Source organism: Eptesicus fuscus, chromosome 7 (assembly GCF_027574615.1).
Source record: "Eptesicus fuscus isolate TK198812 chromosome 7, DD_ASM_mEF_20220401, whole genome shotgun sequence".
Taxonomy (NCBI): domain Eukaryota; kingdom Metazoa; phylum Chordata; class Mammalia; order Chiroptera; family Vespertilionidae; genus Eptesicus; species Eptesicus fuscus.
The window spans coordinates 81,506,768-81,531,324 of NC_072479.1; the positions used below are offsets into that span (position 1 = coordinate 81,506,768).

Sequence of the window (24,557 nt, forward strand, 5' to 3'; positions counted from 1 at the left end):
GAAACTCTTGGGAAAGTAGCTATTTTGCCAGAAAGATTCTTTTGCCGCATGCTTCAAAAATGAATGAAAACAGAAAATTTCTCCAGACTATTTTATAACTCGTGATGATGGTTAGACCTTTAGCTCAAAGTCTTTCCAATATAAGGTTTCCTTCAGCAATCTGGGCCTGGGAAATGGTGGGCAGCGAAAGGTGTACAGTGGCCAGTACTTGCAACTTAGGAACTACCCAAACCTTCGGATTCTCATCCGATGTGCTCATTTCGTTTCCTAGTCTCAGTTCACACTGGATGCTTAATTACATTCCTGCCTCTCTTTATCATTTCTCTTTCACTATTAACTGTCTCCCATCGGTCTTTCTTCCTAAACTTAAATTTGAGAATGTTTCCATTTCCTTCCCTTTGATTGTGTCACTTCTTATTCCCTCTGATTGCCTAGTGCTTTACCTTCTCTTTCTATGTGGATATGGAACCCATCAAAGGCAGTGGGTGGCTTTGGTGGCAGCCAGCTCAGTATCATTTGCACGGGGAAAGATGAGGAGCCTGACGTTGGCTTCTCAGTCTCGCTGAGTGTGTCATTTTCATCTCCCAGGGCAAGCACCCTGGCAAAGTCGTCTTCGCTTCCCGGAGTGGCAGATGCACTGTCCCACCAATATGGCTGGGGTGTAGTTTCATCGTCACTGCGGTCAACATCAGGCCAACCAGAAGAAATGTTGCCAGAGGGAATTTCAGGAGTTTCATCTGTAAAATGGAGGAGTTTGTCTCTTCCCATTGTGTCTTGTGGCCTCATGAAAGATTCCTCTGGGAAACTGCCACTCTGTTCTTCCCAATTGTTTTTGTTCAAGTTTATGATACGAACTGAGATGTTTCGAGGTGGATAAGGGGCTGTAAGAGAAAGATACATTTTTAAAATTTTTTTCAAGTAATGTTTAAACTCTATTATAGTGAATGCATAATCTATTACCTAGGCAGATTTACAAAATAGAGTTTAGCTTAACTTATATGTTTCTATGTTCTCATTTATACCAAGAACAATTGTGGTTTCCAATACACATACATCTAAGATTTTGTGAGTGATGGGTTGACATTTGTATACCACTAGTCACAAACTAGCATACCACCGGTTACTTTAACTTGTGATATACCATGCTTGTCCAAGTGGTAATTTATGGCTTTATGCCTCACCTCTCTAAAATGAAAAATAGGAGCACAAAATGTGTTTATGAATTATGGAAGCATACTTTTCTAGAAGTAGAAAATTATGAAGGCACATTGCATGGTCTTTACCTGCAATAGTTTTCACCTATTCTTCAAATAGCAGCTGAAATATCACCTCTTCCATGAAAGTCTAATGAAAGTTAATCTTGCCCTCCTTTGGTTTGTTATATAACTTTATACCTTTTTTATAACATTCATTGCATGCTGCCTTATAGAACATCTACAGAACATCTACCATTTTTGAGGACAGGGAACCTTTCTCACCAGTCTGTCTTCCTCTCAGTACTTAGAACAACTCCCAGGTAAAAGGATCTCAATTAATGTTTCTTTACTTGAATTGAGTAATTAAAAATACAAATAAAATATCTTAGATGTTGACATGAGTTAAATTACATAGTTTCCTTCTCTTGGCCTAATTAATGAGAATCATGACAACTTACAGTTTTGGATAAGAAGGGTCTCAGGGATGATCTCATATAAGCCATTCTCAGTGTTCATATGAATGGACTGTCCAGCATTCCTACTGAGTACTTAGGCACATCAGGCACAGACAATCACATTGTCCAGTTATATTAGACACTTATGTTGGTATTGGTAATGGATATTTAGTAGGTGCATATTTGTTTTAACGATCTATTTTCCACCTATCCATCCATTCCTCCATCCACCCATCATCCATCCATTATCAATGCATCCATCCCATATTAGCGTTGAATATTAGTTACACTACTAAAATTAAACACTACAAGTTTTAGATACATCTGAATCCCAATATTCTCCTTCAATAATCTAAATATCTGTACTCAAACATCTTCCATCTGTTTTTCTGTTATATGTGCATATAGAATAAGTGATATCTACTTGATCCAGTTAAGTTATTTAATTCTAACTTTTTTTTGGATCATGTACTTTTTAATTTAAAGATTATACATCTATGATTACATTGACATAGTTTAGAGTTTCCTTATTGAATATTTTGCTAGTTTCCTTTTACACTGATAGAAAATTTGTTTTAGATTATTTAAATACGTTTAAAAATTATTTATTTTTAAAATACATTTTTATTGATTTCAGAGAGTGGAAGGAAGAGATAAAAATATCAATGATGAGAGAGAATTATTGATTGGCTGCCTCCAGCACACCCCCTACTGGGGACCGAGGCTACAACCCTGGTATGTGCCCTTGACTGGAATTGAACCTGGGACCCTTTTTTCTGGAGGCTGATGTTCTATCCACTGAGCCAAATCGGCTAGGGCTGTTTTAGATTATTAAAAAAAAAAAATAAAAAAAAAAAAAATATATATATATATATATATATTTATATATATATATATTCTTTCTTAGAATGGAGTAGAATTTTTCTTAGAATGATAAAAAGTACACATACAACATATAATATAATTATATTTTTATTATATAAAAAATATAATTATATAAATTTTCAGTAAATATAAATTTTCAGAACTTACCAGTTCTATGCTGTTTGGGTTCATGACTGACACCACTGTACTCCACGAGAGTACTTTTATTAAAAGTTGCCTCAGACACCAGCTGAAAGGTGATATTACTATAACATATTCCTGGCAGCCAATGATTAAATACTGTTTTTCCCTTAAAAAAATCTGGGGGAAAAAAAGAAATCAATTATATTAAAATATTGAGCTTCTAAATGACACACACTTTTAGGAAGTTCTAATCAAAATAATAAAATATCAATAAATAGTATTTCTTTCAACTTCTAGCATGGAAAGTAATAACAATTTGGCATAAGGTTAGAGATGAAAATCTGAATTTTTAGAGTCAGTCCTGAAAAGATTTTTGTGCAAGAATTGGATATAACTGAAGCTGAATTTTGATCCCAGGAACACTTGGTGTATTAAGTTATTAAGTAGAGAACATGTATAGAAGTTGTGGAGATTAGGTTTATATTAGCTATTTACTTTAAGATGAAAACTAAAGGTATTTTGCCACTTTATGACTTAGAAAATAGTAATTTTGCAAGAAATGTTTTCTTGAGGCTCACTTGTAAAAACTAGTGTATTTTAAAAGTAGAATGGTTTTATCTGACAGTTGCAGAGAGAACCTGCTCAAAAAAGGGAAAAAAAAAAGAATTTGGATTTAATTTAGAAAACATTAAAGAAAATAACAAATTTAGAAATCCAGTCTATGTTAGAAAGAAATGAGAGAAAGAAATTAAGAACACCACTAATGAAATTAAAAGCCAAAAATAATTTTAAAGTTAATTGAAAAAAGAGACCATATTCACTTATTTTAAAACTCACGGCTTTTAACTCAGCAAAATTCCAGTGACTGCTTTTCAACCACTCATGAGCTTGTACTTGTGATGTAATAATAAACAATAAGGCCCCACTTATTAATTTGCAGATAATCTGTTTTCATTGAAAACAAAGAATGCAATAACTTGCAGAATCTATGTTTATGCTTATTTAAATATTTTAAAGTTTTAAAAAACTGAAAAATGCACTGTGTATTTTCTAAACAGTGCCTCATTTAAAAAAATAAGAATTCTATGGAAGAAAGGAATTTGTAAAAGCAGCAAGTTAAAATGATATCTTTCTGGACACCATGACCTATGTGCTGCAATATGCATTCCCACCTCACCAATACATGTTTCCAGGTACAGCCAATCAACTTTGACACCATCATTTAAGCCCTGGCAGAGAATTGTTGTAATTGTTACAGTCTTGTGTCCTGAATATATATATATATATATATATATAAATATATATATATATACTAGTGGCCCAGTGCATGAAATTCATGCACATTAAAAAGGAATTAATTAGAGGAAATATTTTAATATTGCTATTTGCCCTTTCTCTATACTAGAAGTATCAGAGATGAAATAAAGTTAGTAAAATGTATATGAATATCTTCCTCCTGTCTGAGTCTGGGGCACGCTGTGGGACCCAGAGTCAAGATCCCGTCCACCCGCATGCACCTCAAAATTGCGTGAGACCCAGACCGGGCCGGCCCCACCCCCATTGGGTGAGATCCAGACCCAGCTGGATTTATCTTCGTTAAGCCCTGCTGGATGGGAGGCACAGCCTCAGGGCCCCCATCAAGCCCTGCCAGGTGGGGGGGGGGCACAGCCTCAGGTCCCCTGGTGCACACTGGGTGCGGGGTGTGGCCTGAGGTCCCTTGGCCCGTGGCCAGGTTGGGGGGCACTGCCTGAGGTCCCTGACAAGCCCAGCCAGGCGGGGAGCACAGCCTGAGGTCCCCCATCAAGCTGCACTGGGCAGAGGGTGTGGCCTGAGGTCCCCTGTCAAGCCCCACTGGGTGGGAGGCGCAGCCTCAGGTCCCCTGCCCCAGCCCAGCACCACGCAGCCTCAGGTCCCTGCTGATCACTCGTTACAGGAATCCCACTTCCGCTGTGGGCGCAGCCATCTTGTGATGGCTTGTGGGTTAATTTGCATATCACCTCTTTATTATATAGGAGATATATATATATATATACATATACATATTCAGGACACAGACTCACCCGAGGATATTTTTCCATTGATTTTTTTTTTTAAGAGAGAATGGGAGAGGGAAAGACAGAGAGAAATATCGATGTGAGAGAAAACATCAATTGGTTGCCTCCTGCACACACCCAGACCAGGGGCTCCGGCTGGGGAGGAGCCTGCAACCAAGGTACATTCCCTTGATTGGAATTGAACCCAGGACCCTTTAGTGTGCAAGCTGACTATCCACTGACCTAAACCGGCTAGGGTATGTCCTGAGTATTTAAGTTCCTCCACTTTGATTCACCTCCAGTGAAGTTGAACACCCTCTCTCCTCTCTCTCTCTCTCTCTCCCTCTCCATCCTTTCCCCCAACCTCCTAGCCCACCAAAGTCTACTGAGAATTTGGCTTGGTTCTTTTGAAATTATTAATTCCCCTGGGCTCTCTTCTTTCTCTCTTCTCCCCACAGGAAATAAATTAATGTTACCTTTGGCAAGAATAACATGTTACCTTGGCAAGAATAACATGTAAGTGACAATAATTTGAGTATTTCTTATGCTTATGCATGAAACATGACTTTAATGAACCAGATATTCTAAGACTCCTCATCACAAGATTGTCATGAATCAATAACTATTTTAATGATTTAGTTATTGTCAAATAGTGAACTATAAAATATACTTAGAGCAAGAGTGAAGACCATTTGGCAAAAATCATGTAAAAAGTAATAATCAATCATCATTTATTCATTCTTCTTTTTGCCTCTTACCTTTATATAACATTGTCCGGAAGTCTTTACCTTCCCAATAGCTTATGTTTACTCTTGTGAAGACATTATATTTTTCTGGATAATGAATTTCAAACAGGACTCCTGTTTCAGGTGAAGGTTTATAGTCATATATTGAAACACTAGTTACAGGGAGAGGTTCTGCAGAAAAAGAGTACATTTTTATCACCCGTGAGCACAAAATTCCTCAGTCCACATGAGCTGAGTGTTCTCCTTAGCAGTAATTAATAAAGTACATCTTATAATGTTTCCTGCCTTTCAAATAACTTTGATATTAATTTTTCCATTTACCTGAATCTAAGAACAAACAAAACATAAAAATAAGAACTCAGAACCTTCAATTTACTTGTCAAAGAAAATTTAACAAGCGTGTGGCAGAATCTATATCTCCGGATTCTTAGTTCATTTTTCTTTACCCCAAGCCAATAAAATTTGATTTTAGTAACAGAGCAGTAACAGAAAATACATTTGACTCTGACCAAGGGTAAATGCTTACATGATCACTTATTTCTTTGTGTAAACTTAGCACTTCTCTTTCTGTGTTTGAGTATAAGATTGCAAACCATCCTATGTTGTGATAATTAGAGTTGAAGGTGTTTATCAAACTACTCTTTCTATGGAAGTTTTAAGTATGTTTATTCTTATTTTGTTCAAGTTGTGATTACCATCACAAGACTTTTTAAATACTTATTTTTTTAAAAACTGTGATTGGTGTATGTCTGTATTTCCTCTGCACCCCAGCCTTCAACAAAAGCCTTGTAAAATGAGACAGTTCCCCCATGCATCTAAAGGAACTACTGGGTAATTTTTACTTGAATAAAATTTACTCAAGAAATTTAAAAAAATAACTTGGTTTATAGTCAACTATTTCATTATAGAGAAAAAACACTTTGGTTCAAAGTTTTAAAAATAGAGAGGAATTTTAGACATAACCTACAAACTAAAGGAAAGCAATATCCTTAATTTAAATTTTACATTTTTAAAATTTCAGGTTAATTAACATAGGAAACCAAATAAGACTTAGTTCATTCGACAAATAATTTATCGAGTTTCTACTTTGTCTCAACGTGTAGCTAAATAACTTTCCTTTTGTTCCTCAGGATCTTAACCTGCTTTTGCTTTGCTTTTGATTGAAGAGACCCGGTAAGGACTTAAATCACATGTTAAAGGTATGATTTTCCCTGGAATTTTCTTAAAAAACAAGCCAACATCTATAAACACGTAAAGAGGCCTTTAGATTGCAGCATGTATTGTGCTCATTTCAATGTAGACTATGAGCTATATTCTTTGTTAAAATATTTCTATTTTATCTTTGTCTCCATCCCTGGTCTTCCTACTAAAGGCAGCAGTTACTCACTTCTATGTCATGTAAACAAACAAAAACAACCTCCCTCCTGAAGACTATTTTTCGTTGATTAATCCCAAAGAAGTATTGAGCCATCTGAAGGTGTTTCTTTCAACCCAGTCTAATTACTAACCTAGGGAGTCTACCAAGCCCAGCTATTGGCTCTGGATCTAAGAGAAACAAAATGAAAGCTATCAGCAAAAAGCCGCCACAGAGCAGTAATTCTTCCATTGCTGCAGTCCTGTTTCACATCCTCACTGGGGTTCTGTCCACTGAGCGGAGAAGATGGGGGGGCCACTCAGTCTTTCCTGGCCTGAGATACGAAGTCTGCACATCAAAGTACATGCAAACTTTGAAATTCAAGGTGCACATGGGGATTAGAGCACAGATATTTTATTTTGTGATTTGTTTGGCTGCAAGCCACTTGAATTGTAAACTAAGAGAATTTTTTAAATGCCCACGTACATGTTTGCTTCTTATATTTTTCCTCAGCTTCAGCATAAGTGACTCAGGTCAGCTGTCTATTCTGAAGTCCATGCCCAGGCATTACTGACCCATATTCAATCCAAGAATTACTGCTTTCAATGGAACTCAAATGCATTCTTTAAAAATATTTTACTATATCTCATTATTACTAGTATTATTATTGTTACTAGAGGCCCAGTGCACAAAATATGTGCATGGGTAGGGTCCCTAGCAGCTGCTGGCTGCTGGCCAGGGCCTCCATTCCCCTGGCTGCCTGCTGCGGCTGCTGGCCAAGGCCCGCTGGGGAAAGGGGCTATGGGCGGTTGGCCGGCCTGCCCTGCCCCCTGGTTGAACTCCCGGTCGAACTCTCAGTCGAGGGGACAATTTGCATATTAGGCTTTTATTATATAGGATTATTAGAAAGTAATGATATTCCATAAACCAGCGCTGCTATTACTGTGTGTTTTTCAGTGATGACAAGGTTAAATCTTGATTTAATTCATTACTCCTTTCTCTGTAGCCACTCCATTACACTCTAATTTCTTGTCATAGAATCCAGGCTGGACTGGACAGAGAAATGGAGTTGTTAGCCAATATAAATTATTTTTAATATTTATTTGGTCATAGATTGAGGTCTAACCTCTTTGGCAAAATATTCTAGGTTGTTTCCAATTTTCCTAGCCACCTTTCCTGTTATTAAGCTTTTGATCCTAACTCCTTGCAGTTCACAGGTGTGCCATGCTATGCATGCTTCCACTCTGCACATAATTCCCGTTGACTCTGTAACACTTTACATTTTCTGTTAATTTGACAAATTTTAATTACTTTTTCAATGATTGTATGTTTCTGTGGTATCTTCCCAATGTTCTTTAGGAAAGCTAGGCATTCTCTCTTACATCATTCACAGATAGCATTTATCATATTTTGTAATGGCTTGTTTATTTGTCTTTTCTACTTTAGTATACCACCTTTGAGTGTGGGTATTTTTATTAATTTTTATTTCTCTGGCACCTAGGACATGGCATTGAGAATGTAAGCAATAAGTAAGGTAGAAACTCATGAATTATTTTTATTTATAGTAGATGGATTTGTGTAGAATTTCGTATTTGTAGAGTGTTTGTATGTGTGTTCTGCAGTATTTGCAGCCACTATCTTCAGGACTAGTAGCTGAGGAGATATTTCCCCAATCTCTGAACAATTGTTTTTATGTATCATTTGATCTATTGAGAAATGCTTCTTCTCTGTAATGTGGGCACAACATACTGAAAGTTCTCAACCAGTTAAATATTAATCAGATGTCAGAGCCTAAGGGTTGTGAAACTCTTTTGAACTGGCCTAACAATGTGTTTGTGCTAAATTTATTCTTTGCCATGTTTCTCAGCTTTCTTAGAGAGCGCCAGACTCAGAACAACTACAGAGAAATATCAAAGGACTGCCCCAGGGCCAACTGCTTGGTCATTGCTTATTTCGTCAAGACAGTAAATGACTACAACAAAGGTCCCGTTTTATTCTCAAGAGCAAATGTCAACTCAGTAGATGCTACAAATGTTTCCTAAACTTTTAAGGAAAGCTTCTCATTAGAAAAAATAAATATGGCAAAATTACATCACCAACTAACAAATAATGATCATTTTAGAGCTCAAAAGTAATCTTAGTCAACATGTATTTGAATTCCCTCTTTTTTTTTTTTTTGAGGAGAAAGCTGAACCCCAAATCTTACCTCATGTCTAATGTCATAGAAATATTTGTGCATCAATACACAGTTTTTATATTCCCAACCTATGATCCCTTTAGAAATCTGAGATGATGTAATTGAGCCTTTAAAAATGGGACAGAAGAGGAGAGACTGAAACCATATTCAGTTTTACTTTTTAGAAATCAATGCCAGTTTCCTCTTCCGCTTAGGATGTAGAAAGCTGCAAGTCAATCTCACTTCCCAACACCCAAGAACAAGAAGAAAAAGCATACTTCATGAGATCATAACTTTTCAGGCATCTCTCAGAGAGGTGAGATTGCAAGGCAACCAAAGTCAATTGCAGAGTGACAAACGCTCTGAGGACAGAAAGGACACTAGGTTTTACCTAGCTGAGCATGGCAGGAAGAGTTCAAGCAGAAAAGAAGAAAGCAACTAAGATTTCAATGAATTCGTAAGGATGCATTATGTTCTCAATGACAGTGTAGAACTGCTCTGTCCAGGAAGTTAGTTACTCGTCCCTTACAGCTATTTAAATTACACTTATGAAAGAGTCCACCAAGATAAAATGAAATTAAGAATTAGTGGTAACTGTACTGGATAATGCAGATATAGAACATTCCCATCTCCCCAAAGTTCTAGGACAACACTGGTTTAGAATGACCGGGAGTCCCAGACACAAGTTGAATTCATGGTCTCTTTCCAGCACTTCTCCTGGGCCTCTGTCAGGTGCTCATGGGAAATACTGAGGGCAAGAGAACCACCCTCTGGGGCACAGGCATGTAGATGATGATTGGGCTACTAAAAGATATGGGAGAAACCCTTCCTTCATTCCCAGGACCTTTCTTGAATACAAAACAGAAGCCTTAAGGCATTAAGGAGGGGCAGAAAACTGCCCCTCCCAGTTTTTAGGCAAAGATACCCCAATTTAAAAGATATCATTTCCCAGGAGAGGGGCAGAAACTCTCTTGGGCTCTTTGTTCATGCATTGATACAGAGTAGAGTTCTGCAACTACCTGGGAGAGGAAGGAAGCTCTCTAATTCAAGACCTTCCCAAGCTTTAAGGTAGACTTTGGTGGTAAGGGGTAGGGATGCTAAGAATGCCTTAGGGTCACAGGGTTTGCTTAAGCCTCAGGCTGGACCAGAGAACCGAATCCTTCCCTGCTCCCACCAAAATCTTAGCACTATTAAGAAGCCACAGCAATCCATTGTTAGGGGAGGGGCAAAATCATGGAGCTCTTCTGTGGTGCCGGTGGGTGGGGCTCGCTGAACCCCAAGTCTACAACTGGAGACTGAGAAATCCCAGGACCACTACTGGCACTCCCTCTGGAGGACTTTGAAATCCGTGAACTAACGGTGACTAATGCCTTAAACCCAGTTCAACTAATCACTGAATTGACTCACCCCCACACTAACAGCTTGGCATTGCAGTGGGGTTAAACTTAACGTTGTAAATAATTACATTAAGCGTAAATGCTCTAAACTTGTATTATCAAAATTGGTAGCTGTTACCTACGTAAGGGTATTGAGCACTCAAAATGAAGCTAATATAACTGAAAAAGCACATTTAAAATTTTATTTCATTTTAATTAATTTAATTTTAAAATGGAAAAAGTGTTATTTTGTTTTTATATTGATTATGTTAAAATAATATTTTGAATACAATGGATTATATTATGTTATTAAAATTAATTTCACCTTTTCAAAAAGTGTTTAAATTTTTCTACCTGAAAATTTATTGCTGTGTGATTAACATCCTATTTTTATAGGACAGTGCTTCAATTAAAAGGCAGAGACTTTCCAGATTGGAATAAAGCAAGATCCAACTCTATGTAGTCCATAACAAACTTGCTAACATATAAAGACATAAGTAGATTGACAGTAAAAATGAAACAGGTATACCATGACAATATTTAATAAAAGAAAACTGAAAAGACTATATTAATATCAGACAAAATAGACTTCAACACACAGCACATTACTTGGGATAAAGAGGAACATTGCAAACCATGAAATGCTCAGCTCAACAAGGAGACATTATAATCCTAAAAGTGTTTGCACCTACAACATAACAACAGAGCATCAAAATATGTAAAGCATAAACTAAGAGAAATGGGAGGAGAAATAGACAAACCCACAGAGGTAGGTGGAGACTCCCACTCCTCTATCAAGCGTTGTTAGTACAAGTAGACAGAAAATCAAGAAGGATATAGAAGATTGGAATAGTTAGGTCAACGAAATTGACCTAACTGCTCACAGCATATACACCAATATCGACCATATTTGGGACCATCAAACAAATCTCAACAAATGTCAAGTAATTGAAATCACACAAGTAATTGATCGCACAGCATTTACTAAAGAATCACTAAAAAGATCTCTGCAAAATTGCTAAATTTTTGGTCATTCAACAGCACACTTCTAAGCCCACATGTCAAAGATGAAATCACAAAGGAAAATGGAAAATATTTTAAACAGAACTCACTGCAGCTGCTAAAATTTCAATGAGATATTCTAGAAATATTCTAATCAAATACTTACTTATCAAGTTTCTTTATGAGCCATTAGCTGAAGGGTGACTCCTCCAGCTTTGTCTAATCAGAAGTGGCTAAAGGCGTGCTAATGAATGTTGAGTCAGCAAGTCCCTATCGTTTTATTTTGCTTTGTGTTTTAGTCTTTTTTTCCCCTGGCTCTTTCTCCTACTGTTTGCTTAACTAAATTGAATTTAATATTTACTGATCACCTATTAAGCATAAGGTTCACACTAGATGCTTATGAAATTGCCAAAAGCCTGGTGTACGAAACTCCTGCACGGGTAGGGTCCCTAGAGCTGGCCGGCAATCAAGGTCAACCGGGGCCTTCCTTCTCCCTGCTGCCAGCTGCCAGCTGTCAGCGGGGCCTTCCTTCTGTGCTGCCCCCTGGTGGTCAGCACACATCATAGCGGGCAGTAGAATTCCTGGTTGGTCGAACTCCTGAGGGGATAATTTTCATATTAGCCTTTTATTATATAGGATGAACATGAGTAAGACAAAGTTTCTGATTTCAAGGAGTTGTATTATAGGTATTATATACCTAGATCTGATGCCTGGATCTATTAACTCCCAATTCATCTTTTCTGGAGCTTGTTTAAGACAGCATTTTACCAGGCAAATGCTTCCTTTGATTCAATTAGGTCCTAGATTAGTTCATTATATCTGTAAACCTTGAAGGTCTTGGGTCTGTGCCATTCCTAATTTTTAGGACTCATTACGGATCTTGGGACTCTGCCAAGTAAAACTTTAAAAAAAAAATTTATAGACATGTTAAAAATATGTCCTCTAGCTTGATTCTGAGTTCTTGCTTCTTGGTGTTTCTCTACTTTATCCCAAACAAAAATATCACTATGTCTTTTTCCTTAACTACTGACAGAATTATCACATGTTTCTGGTATTTTAAAAATTGCAACCACCGAAATATTTTCAGTGGAGAGCAAAAAGAACTTTGTTGAGCTATTAAATTACTCTAGTGATAAACTCTACCATATAATATATAATAGTTTTTTCCCACACCTTGACATACACAGTAGAATTGCATCTTAATTTGAGATTAGGTATTAAAGTCAGAGTAAAGTCACATATAGTTAAAACCAAATCCTAAAAATTTCCTAATATCAGCACTAACTTTTTAAGGCATGGGCTACTGAAAGTTAAAATGCCAATGATTTTTCCCCTGGCATTTTCTTGGGCACTAGATGCCAAGGCTATTATGAAGATGAGGTGGGGAATAGTGACTGATAAATAATGATATCTTTTTCTCTCTCTCAGCTAAAAATGTAAAATAGAATTTGAGCAGGCTAACTATGAGTATAAATTAATGTCTCAAAAGCCAAATTGGTTAATATGAGAATAAATGTTATGGAAGACAAATAGCACAATTATGATCATACTCTTTTAAGTTACATAGTAGAAAATTACATGGTCCAATTATGAATCTAAAATTGTCATTAAGTCTTAAAATACCTCATTAAGGCTTACTTTCTTTTAGTTTTAAACATTTTAAAATCAAAATATAATAGTGAAACTTTATCAAACTTCAGCAAGAAACTGTATACTTAATATAAAGCAGAACTTTGAATTTCTGTGACTTGACTTCCCTTGAGCTTGCCATTCTGCGCTGATTTCTCTTTTAATTAGAACCCCGTGAGAATACAGACAAAGAAGAAACTCAAAGGACAATATTACACATGATGCTTACTTGTTAACACAGTGATTGATCTGGATGGCTTGGTAACCGCATGTCCATTTACCACTACTAGAGTGATTATATAATAAAGGCCATGATAATTGGCCTTAAAGATAATAGGAGGAGGCAAAGTGCTGTTGAATTGCTCAAATTCGAAGAAGTAATTTTTTGATTCACCAGTTATCTTCACAACATACACAGATGATGGACTCGTGACATCTGAAGCTTCTAAAGAGACAACGATGCTATTGTCATCTTGAACAGTTACGTGGAGTGTTGTAGCATTCTGTATAAGGAAAGAGAAAACACGGAAATGGAGGTCAAATTCTGATCATTAGCAATAAAATTATACTGAGATAATTTTTCCAAAACGAATGTGGTCAGCATTACTTTGTAAAATAGAGTTACACTGTATACAAGGAAAGGCAGAAAGAGAGATTAGCTCTCTTCTGTCTCATGATTTTCTCAGGGTTTTACTTTGAGGATTCTTTTTCATTGAAAAGCTGCTTCCAGTTCATGGGTCGTGTTATGTAATAAACACAAGATGCACATCATGGAAATGAGTAAATAATGAGTGAATAAAATCATCGTGGCATTCAATTTCCAGAGAGACCCTTGTTCCCGACTCTGCTGGAGGAGATCTGCTGGAGGGAGAAATGCTGTGGCAGTTCTAGGAGCATTCTAGAAGAATGTCTCAAGGCAGTGATTTCTTCCCTCCCTTCTCACCTGTCAGCTCTAAATAATAAAAGCCAGTACTGAGACACCTGTGGTAATCCTCCTCATTAAAGGTTAGCCAGTCCTTAAAAATAGAAGCTAAGATGCTCTTTGAAGAAGAGACCAGACTGAGGATTCACAGCATATATGAGAATGTCGGCAGACAAAGGACTGAAAGCTTTGCTTCAAGTCTCCAGGTAAATATTTATGGACAGCATTTGGAAAAGCATTTGTATAGCTGGTTTAACTATTTCTTCCTGATTTTCCCCCTATACTCCACAGGCAGGACCCGTCCTTCTGCTCTATGGTCTCAAGCAAGACTCATATACTTTGCACCACTTGCTGCTTTGTTTTGAATTTATCTTCTGGGTATGCAGTAGCCTGAGCTCTGAACCTCTTAGACTTCTATGATCGTGGGACAGAAAAATTGCTGAAACTTGTTAAGGACTTACACGGACCCAGATGCTAACTAAGCCAGGCAGTCAAACACAGTCATTTTGTTTAGTATTCAAATAGCCTCCTAAGATGGCATTATTATTTTCATTCTTAGCTCATAGTGGAGGAAACTGAGGCTCAGAAAGATTAAATCACTTGAGCAAGATTGCACTTCTTGTTTGAGCTCTTAACCACTGATTTACACAAATCAAAATTGAGTTCCATTATTGTTCCACATACATGTTTGTCTTCCCCTTTTGACACATTGAGTTTGACACACAGTTTACACTGATAAGTGTTAGTTAAGGAATGGGAAAAATTGCTAATTGCATTAACTATAGGTGGGCATTTGCCTCTTAGAATTCATCTATTTATTATTAATTTTGGTACCACACATATTGTCAGAAGACACATCAAGCACACAGTACCTAGCAGTACCATAAAAGAGCCTATATAGACCTAAAAAATGTCTGACTATTTTTCTCCTTGTTTCCTTTTTTTAGAAATCTAGTTCTTACAGGTCCTAGTACTTTAAAGAGTATCTCGCCATTAACAGTTTGCTTCCATGTCAACATTTAATAGACTTAATGGTGTTCATGATAGTCTAAGCACCCTAGACCCTAAGTCCTTTAAGGGCAAGGACTGTATCTTATTTCTAGCTGCATATCCAGCTCCAGGACCCACCAGGATTGCCCCCACTGCTGACACCAAGCACCCCCACACGCATGCACAGCCGACCAGCGTTGGACTTGCAGTCGTCCCCTGACACATGCTAGGTGCTTTGTGACCTGGGTAATTCTTAACATTTTAAAATGTCCCTTTATCCACACTTGGTCTCGTCCTCAGACATATGGGTAGGTTTTTAATATTGAGTTCTGTACTTGTTGGGGAAGGTCATGAAGAGGACGTGACCTCTGGTTGACTTGAGATCAGGACCCCTCTCCATCTCCTCCCCTTTCCTGGGAATGTGCATTTAGCTTGTCTTTCGGTTCCCAGAAGCTGCCCCACACTTATAGCATTGAGACAGAAATGTGGTGTTGCGACCGTCTTAATGGTATACATGACTGACCCCACTGAAGTCCTCTCCTGTTTATGACTGAACCCCTTAAGGAATCTATCTAAACCTTTAAGATTTGGTGGGCTGTGTGAAGATCTACTCATCTTGTGCGGTCCAAGACAAGCTTCTTAAAGGTAAGTCCCCTTGCTTTTGAAACCTGTCATTCATCAATCTGGGTGGTCTGCCTTTCTTCCATCTCTCCCTGCACTCCCTGTACAGGGCTGGTTTCCCATCACACCTGGGAGGTTCCTGACCAGTTTGCAAATCAAGAGTATTTTAGAGTCAAACATAAAATGTGGCCTCTTCTATACAGCCATGCACAGCATGATGATGTTTTGGTCAACAACAGACTGATATCTGATGGTGGTCCCATCTATATATATAAAAGCCAAGTGACCGGAATGACCAGAATGACCGGAAGGACTGGAATGACTGGTCACTATGACACGCACTGCCGCCAGCCAACCTCCTTCGGCCCCTCGCGCTGGCCAGCCCCGCCCCCGATCAATCCCCCACCCCTGATTGGGGGCGGAATTGGCTGGACCCCACCCATGCATGAATTTGTGCATTGGGCCTCTAGTAAGATTATAATGAAGCTGAAAAACTCTTATTGCCTAGTGTGGGCTGTAGTTGTGACATGGTAGCCTTTGTAACATTGTAAGGCCTCAACACATTACTTATATGTTTGTGATGATGCTGGTGTAAACACATCTACTACTGCATACAAATATAGCACACACAGTTATGTACAGTACATAATACTTGATCATGATAATTAACAACTATGTTGCTGATTTATGTATATACTGTAGTCTACATTTTATCATTATTTTAGGGTGTACTCTTTCTTTTTTTTTAATATATTTTTAAATTTATTTCAGAGAGGAATGGAGAGGGAGAGATAGAAACATCAATGATGAGAGAGAATCACTGATTGGCTGCCTCCTACACAGGCCACACTTTGGATTGGGCCTGCAACCTGGGCATGTGCCCTAACTGGGAATCAAACCGTGACCTCCTGGTTCATAGGTCGATGTTCAAACACTGAGCCACGCTGGCTGGGGTAGGGTGTACTCTTTCTACTTATAGAAACGTTTGCTGTAAAACGGTATGCTGTGTAATACCAGCAGCAGCCTCATACACTGTGCTTGATTCACTCTGGTTTTCTACAGTAACATGCTGTACAGTCTTGTAGCCCAGGAGCAATAGGTTATACCACATAGGCTAAGTGTGCACTGGGCTAGACCCATGGTCGGCAAACTGTGGCTCGTGAGCCACATGTGGCTCTTTGGCCCCTTGAGTGTGGCTCTTCCATAAAATACCATGGCCTGGGCGAGTCTATTTTGAAGAAGTGGCGTTAGAAGAAGTATAAGTTTAAAAAATTTGGCTCTCAAAAGAAATTTCAATCGTTGTACTGTTGATATTTGGCTCTGTTGACTAATGAGTTTGCTGACCACTGGGCTAGACCATCGAAGACTGTAGGAGAGCAGTCTGATGTTTGCATAGCAACAAAATTGCCTAATGACATTTATTTCTCCTGCTCGTTGAAGTGGTGCATGACTCTATGGCCAGTGGCCTGGGTGGACTGAGAGGCTAAACCAAGCACTGAATATGCAAGAACACTGAAGTCTGGCTTTTATTCGTCACTTATTATTCGTCACTAATCAACTGGAGTTGATTAGCTCAGAAAACAACAAATTTACAAGCATCATATTCATATTTATTAAGAATCGTTCACTCCATAAAAATATTAAAAAAAAATAAATAAAAAAAATAAAAACTGCAAAAAAAAAAAAAAAATAAGAATCGTTCACTCCATATTTTAACAGCCAATATCTGAAAGTTTTATGATGATGGAAAGAATAGATTCAATTTTGTAAAGTGTTTATGAAATATACGCCTAACGTATCATGATGCTTTGTAGATAGTGAATCTTCCAGGGAAAGGAGCTAATCTTCCCAAATCGAAGGACAGCTTTGGAGATCAGCTGTGAAATCAGCATTGGCCCCTGGCTCCCAGGTTGCTAAAAATAAATCAGGTGGGCTAATCAGGTTCCGTCAGTGGCACTAATGAGAAGAAGGCAGCAGGCCAAGTGCGATCTAGGCATTGGGCCTAAAAAAAATGTCATCATACTATTTCTTCTCTAGCCTCTTTGCTTCAGCTTTTTCTAGAATCTATATTTAGGATAATATTCTGAATATATGTTTCATGCATGTAATCCCTGCTGAGATGTAGAGCAAGAAGGAAGAATGAAAAGTAACAGAAATGGATCTGACAAACTTAGGCAAGGCCAACACTGATTTATTTGGTGAATTAAAAAAAATATTTAAAACTCCCCCCCCCCCCCCCCCCCGAGACTGGGTAATAGTATTATTGCTTGACTCTACAGTGAAAATAGTTTCACTAAAATTTCCTTTGCATAACAAATTTTAATATAGGAATTTCTCCGGTCCAACACCCTCATTTCACACTTGAGAGGACAGTGGTGCAAATTAATGTCAGGGCAAGGTCTGGGATCCACATGTCATTGGTACAACTCTTTCCTGAACTGTTTGAGGCAGTGAGAAGGGCCTGGGTGCTTGGCTGCAGTGAAGGAGAAGGAGCCAGGAGCTTGTTACCTGTTCCATAGCCTGGAGGCTACAGAAGCTACTGAGACAGTGTGGGCAGCACTTAAGAATAGAAAAATGCAGGATGAATCCCTAGAATGTGGGACAAGGAAGAGGACAGGCCACAGATACATACCAGTCAGAAATCCTAGGAAGTCCTCCAACATCCCTGACAAATATAATGACTATTATCTATCGCCTAGAGGCCCAGTGCACGAAATGGTGCACAGGTAGGGTCCCTAGCAGCTGCTGACTGCCAGTCAGGGCTTTTCCTGGCTGCCAGCTGCCAGCTGCCGGCTGGGGCCTTCCTTCTGGTGGTCAGCGCATGTCATAGAGAGTGATTGAACTTCTGGTCGGTTGAACTCCCAAGGGGACACTTTGCATATTAGGCTTTTATATATATATATATAGATAACCTAATCTGGACCAGGCTTTGCACTGCAAATTTTATGTGTGTTTTTTTTTCTTTTATTCCTTATATCAGTCTTCAGAGTTTCTATTTCTTTTCTGCAATTATACCTATTACCTGTGAGAGTTTGGGGAAGCCCAAGGACCTCCCAACTTCATCTTCTTAATTTATGAAAGAGTGGTAATTCCTGTAACTCATGGTTTTTTTTTAAAAAGATTAAATGGCTTTTATAAAAATGATAGCAGTATGAAATCAATATGTATTAGTTGTATTTCAAAGGTTATTATTTTAGTTAAGTCTCAAATCACTCAATGACCTTTTAATTATGGAGGTTGTATACACTTTCATTGAACTAACTTCAAAATGCTATGAAATTCTTAATTATGTCCACTGGATATTTTATTCACACAACATTGGAAAGCTATCCATTTGTTAATTCAACAAGGAACCAACATTAGCTAAGTGCTAATTAGTGGGAAGGAGCTTTTTCCTCTAGTTTCTAGTATGTACAAATGCCAAGCTGGAGACACCAGTGTCTATCATTTCTGCCCCATGAAGACTAGCTTCTGGAGGGAGAGGTCCTGGTCTCCATCATCCTAAGAAGATTAGCTGCTGGAAGGAGAGGACATGGTCTCCATCATCCTAAGGCCCAGCCACTGTGCAGTGTGGGGACATAAGTGAATAAATCTTGGCTTATGGGTTAAGTTTTTGAAGCTGGACTTTCAAACTTTCAGCCAAAGATGCTGGTCAGTACAAGGGAATTTTTCAGTGCTGTAGACATAAAGAGAAGGAAGCAATTAATTCTGCTTCTGCAGATGGGTCTGAGGGAAGGCTTCAGAGTGGAAGTAATGCTTGAAAAATACTCAGGAGTTTCCCAGGGGAACAAAGATCAGGAAAGTAATCTGGAGAAGCGGGGAGAGATCCCACAGTCCTCTGGAGTGGCTGGATAATGGTAGGATGCTCAGAGGAAAGGGTTGATAACCCTGTCCGTGATGTGCCTAGTTAAGGAATTTGGATATTGTTTAGGCCAAAAGAAATCATAAATTGTTTCAAAGCAGAAAAGTGACATGATTAGATAGATCACAGTTTAGAAAGAACAATATAACTTGGAGTATGGACCAGTAGAGCTAGGAATTGGCGGGCTGGGCCCATTGAAGGCCAGGAGACAGTAAGGAGGCCTTGGAACAATTCAGGTGAGACATGATGAGAGCCTGAGCAAGTGCTGGGTGCACCAAACCTGCCTGCCTGACGTGCCTCTAGAACATTACCAGTGTTCCAGTTGGCAACCCCATCAATGATTAGACTTATTAGAGGGCATTTCAGAAGGAACACTTAGAAAACTCTGCTGTGCTAAGGTTACCACATAAGACGTGACGGGATGCTCAATTTTTAAAAATGGTAATATTAATGATGCCCGGGGTTTACATAGCACTACGGATAGCCATGATCCTCTGCAGACGTTATGTAATTCACCCACTTAACCTCCCGTCTCTCTCCCAGGAAACCTTTTGCAGCAAGATACTCATTTTTTTTTTTTTTCAGTTCCTTCAGGAGGAGCCAAGTCCCAGAGCTGCCCTGTCAGGGCAGGGCTCCTCCTGGCACTTCCTTAGAATTATTCACAGCCTCTTTCAAAGATTGTCAGAGCAGAATCTGGATGTGGATCTCAAAGGCTAAAAATGGCTCCCTGAATCTTCCATTTTCCATGCATTTGTTCTTCAGATATGTTTTGAGCAACAGCTGTGTATCAGAAACTTTGCAGGACACTGGGGATGCAACTCTGTTTGGAAGTAAAGAGAAAGACAGGTCTAATGCGCCTTTGTCCTTTCTAGAATTGTATCTGATCAATAATAATAAGGATGATGATAAGGATGATGATATAATAAAGACCATTAACTTACATGGTGTTATTATGTGCTGCCAGGAACTGCTCTGTACCTCATACACCAGGCCCTTGATAAATGCTTGCTAAATAAATATGTTTACAATCTGCAGTGTAATGCCAGACTCCTTTGTATGTGTCCTAAGTGTATCTTTTCAGGGAGAGTGTGTCAGTTCTCTCCCTTTGCCCGAGTCCACATTCACACCAGCTCTGTCTTTCATGTTTGATGTGCTCAGATACATTCATTTCTGTCTTAACAGTTTCATAATGCAGAGCCCTCATCTCTCATGCCTCTCGTTTGGTAAAAGGGTCCAAACTCAAATGTCAGGCAGGTGATGTAAGTGTGAGAAGCAGTCAAGTTTGAGAGGATTGAATGATGGAATAGTTAGCAAATGGGAGGTACCTGCATTGTCTAAAAGTCTCATTAAATAAGCACAATTACAACAAAATAAAGCTATACTGGCCAAAAAAAAAACACAAAACACATTTATAGGCAAGCCTCAGCCCATAGGCTGTCACATTACAACCTTTGAATTTTTAGCATCGTCATTTCCTTGATCAAACAGCTCATCTTAGGACTTCCAGCCTCCTACTCTTTTGTTCTGTCCAGCCAGAGTGCAGAATGATAACTAAATTCTGCTACTCATGAAGCATTAATTTAAAGTAAATACAAAGGATGTTTCCTTAGCAAGTTGCCATATGTGTGTGTAAAATGTGATATATATATATCACTCTGAAGATACATATCTATAGTAATAAAAGCATAATATGCTAATTAGACCAGACGACCTTCCAGATGAAGCCAGGGCTGTGAGGGGAGCCCAGGTGCCAGAGGGAAGCCACTACTGGCAACTTGGGGAAGGAGGGCCTACTCTTGCATGAATTTCATGCATCGAGCCTCTAATATATATATCCTAATATATAAAAAGCCAGGGGCCGTCACGACCGAAACAACCAGATGGACAACCAAACACAGGCTGTGTGGGGCGACAAGGCTAGCAGGGGGGTTAGTGAGGGAGGACCAAATGACTGAACAGCAGGCTGTGTGGGGCGACCAGGCCAGCAGGGGGGTTAGTGAGGGACGACCAAACAATTGAACAGCAGGCTGCATGGGGCAACCAGGCCAGCAGGGGCGGCAGTTGGGGGCAACCAAGCTGGCAGGGGGGCAACCAGGCCGGCAGGAGGCAGTTGGGGGTGACCAGGCCAGCAGGGAGGCAGTTGGGGGCGACCAGGATGGCAGGGGGGGCAGTGAGGGGTGACCAGGCCGGCAGGGGGGAGTTGGGGTTGACCAGGGTGTCAGGGGGGACAGTTGGGGTCAACCAAGCCAGCAAAGAAGGGCAGTTGGGGGTGATCAGTCCAGCGGGGGGAAGGAGCAGTTCAGGGTGACCAGGTCGGCGGCGGGGGGGTGGGGGGAGAGTGGGGGCGACCAGGTTGGCAGAGGGGGCAGTTTAGGGGAGATCAGGCAGGCAGGCAGGTGAGCAGTTAGGAGCCAGCAGTCCCGGATTGTGAGAGGGTGCAGGCTGGGCTGAGGGGAGTGCTGTCCCCACCCCCCCACCCTGTGCATGAATTTCATGCACTGGGCCTCTAGTATAAACACATATGTATTAATGCAGTAATTACCGTATATTAGATTTCCAATATGGATTTGGGGTGGAAGCTCTGTAGAACTCTTAATTCTGAAGATTAAACAAAACATGCTTGAGGAAAGACTTTAACCTGGCATTTTTGATTGAAAAGAAATTGTTGTGAGGAAGAGATGTGCCAAGATATTGTGACAATAGGATGATAACATTAACTGTATGTAACATTTTATATTTCATAAAGTACTTTCAATATATTTTTCTCATTTGATCCTCAAAACATCCTATTAAGTTATTATCTCGCTCCACAGATGGAAACACCAAGGTACAAAGAAATTAAATGGGTTTCTCAAGTCTTCTCTATTATAAATGTGGGGGAGCTGGCACTCAAGGCAATTCTTCAATTCTTCAACTACACATGTTATGACTCTATTACTCTGCAGTCCCCAGACTGTAAGATCCTGGAGCCAAAGTGATTTCCCAAATGATACCTTTCATATCTGTACTTAATTGATGGTGAGCTCCCTCAGCACAAACCATGACTTATTTCTCTCTAGGATATGGTTGATAGATGCTCAAAAAATGTGATATCGGGAAAAATATAAATTTGGAGCTACAAAGAAATTTTGGAGATCGTCGAACCTGGGTTCAAATTTTCCGGATAGTCTCTCATTTTAATTCCTTGAGCCTCACTTGCTTGAGATAAATTATGGAAATACTAAAACCTATTATGATGAGGTTTTTGTGGGGTCACAAACAAGATTATCTGTGTATATTCCCTAGCCCAGTATGTGATATCTAGTAGATCCTCCAAAAAGAATAGCTAACTGTTGTTACCAAATTTATGATCTATGGTTTTTCATTTATTTTCTTTGGGACATATAAACACTAGAAATTGTATCTTTTTAGGTCACTAATGCCACGATTCATATATCATTCAATAACCATTCATTTATTCAGCAACCAGTATTACCTGCCATTTTTGCGGCATTCTGAACAAGAGCAGCAGGCATTTCTTTCGCTGTTATGCCTGTGTATGTTATGCCTGTGCTGTATGCCTGAGCGAACCTGTTTGACTGAAGGTTACCATGGGAACAGTTTCTGAGACCTACTGTGCTGAGAAGTTCAGGGACCTGGGAAGCTGTGCCTGGCTGATGATTGACGTGGGAGGAGGTGGGTCCACCCTTCAGAAAGGCACAAAATACAATTGTTCTCCACAGTTCAGTGGTCTGGCAAATTCCAAAAACATGCAACATTTTTTCTGGCTTAATGTGTTATGAAAAATAAGGGTTCCTGACAGGTTAATTCTGCCTGTGGAACAAGTGCTATTTTCATAAAATGAAGCACTGACAAACATAATTTTGCCCGATTAAAAAAAAAAATTCTCCATCCCTCTTTTCTATTCTTTGCAGTATTTATAGTTTTAAGGTGGTTTTACTTCGGAAAGAAGCTTGTAGAAATGTAGCTGTCCCACTTCTTGAAAGACATTGTGGAAGATGATGGTGCTAATCATTTATTTGAGAATGGATGAGTTCAGTCAAATGTCCCCACAGGCACGAAGTGTCTCTCCGACTGTGACACCAGTTAATTAAAAATCCTGATGAGAGCTGACAGAGAGTGCAGTCTCTTACCAACCACGCAGTTCACAGCATATTGAGGTGTGTCCCTCGTGACCTTTTGTAAGCACCGAACTTTCACTCCCCTCCTTGTTGAGTTGTTAACATCATCAACAACAACACTGTCAGATTTTTAAAGCAAATAGCTTCTTGTACCCTTCACCATCACTGGAATTTGATGGTTTTCCTAGGAGGCTGATCCCTCTATGCTAGATAAATGAAAGCTTAGATGTTAAGGGAGATGAAGTGCAATATTTTACATACATGCTTTGCTCGCTGTTGACCTTCAAGAAGTTCTCAAAAATTGAGTGCCTACTGTGTGCCTGATGTTAAAAAAATGATGATTAAGAAAAGAAATTTGGTCCCTGTCCCAGTAATCTTGGTAGTCTACATGAACAGAGAGGAAATACACCATGATAAATGATCCTCTCTAATAATAGACAAATATGCAAATTGACCATACCTCCGACACACCCACAAGCCACGCCCACCATCCAATCAGAGCGAGTATGCAAATTAACCCAAACCAAGATGGCTACAGCCACAGAGAGCAAGGTTTCCTAGGTAACAGAGGAAGCCAAGCTTCCGCCTGCCCTAGCCAGGCCTAAGCCTCCACTCAAGCTACAAAGTTTCAATTATAGAAGGTAAATAAATTCAAACAAATGGCGGCAGAATGGAGCTTGAGAGAGCAGGCCAGGGTTGCCGCCGGCAACAGGGGAAGCAAAGCTTTCCACACACCCTGGCCAGGCCCACCCGCTTAAGGCAACAAAGTTTCAATTATAACCCCAACACAAATGGCTGTCGGCCGGCCTCGGAGGGAGCCCCAGGCTTGGCTCTGCTCCAGGCTACAAAGTTTCAATTGTAGAAGGAAAATAAATTCCAGATACCAGGGCCCTGGCTTGGGTTGCCAGGGGGCGTGGCCGGCCTGCAAACCACCACAGGCCCCTCGCTCAGGCCGCCCCACGACCCAAGGGAACCCCCACCTGATCCGGGACGCCCTTCAGGGCAAACCAGCTGGCCCCCACCCCTGTACTAGGCCTCTATCCTATCTAATAAAAGAGTAATATAC

The 24,557-nt window shown here is 39.6% G+C and overlaps 1 protein-coding gene across 1 annotated transcript in view; it reads right to left on the reverse strand.

Moving 5' to 3' along the window:
• Positions 1 to 22,852, reverse strand: part of PTPRO (protein tyrosine phosphatase receptor type O) — a 115,587-nt gene extending 92,735 nt beyond the window's left edge. Inside the window, exons 1-5 of the mRNA XM_054718619.1 lie at positions 22,846 to 22,852; positions 13,205 to 13,519; positions 5,451 to 5,609; positions 2,684 to 2,836; positions 444 to 881 (exon numbers count right to left, since the gene is read on the reverse strand). Of these exons, the coding sequence (XP_054574594.1) occupies positions 444 to 881; positions 2,684 to 2,836; positions 5,451 to 5,609; positions 13,205 to 13,519; positions 22,846 to 22,852 (1,072 nt within the window). The remainder of the gene's footprint in view (positions 1 to 443; positions 882 to 2,683; positions 2,837 to 5,450; positions 5,610 to 13,204; positions 13,520 to 22,845) is intronic.
• Between the last annotated feature and the right edge of the window lie 1,705 nt (positions 22,853 to 24,557).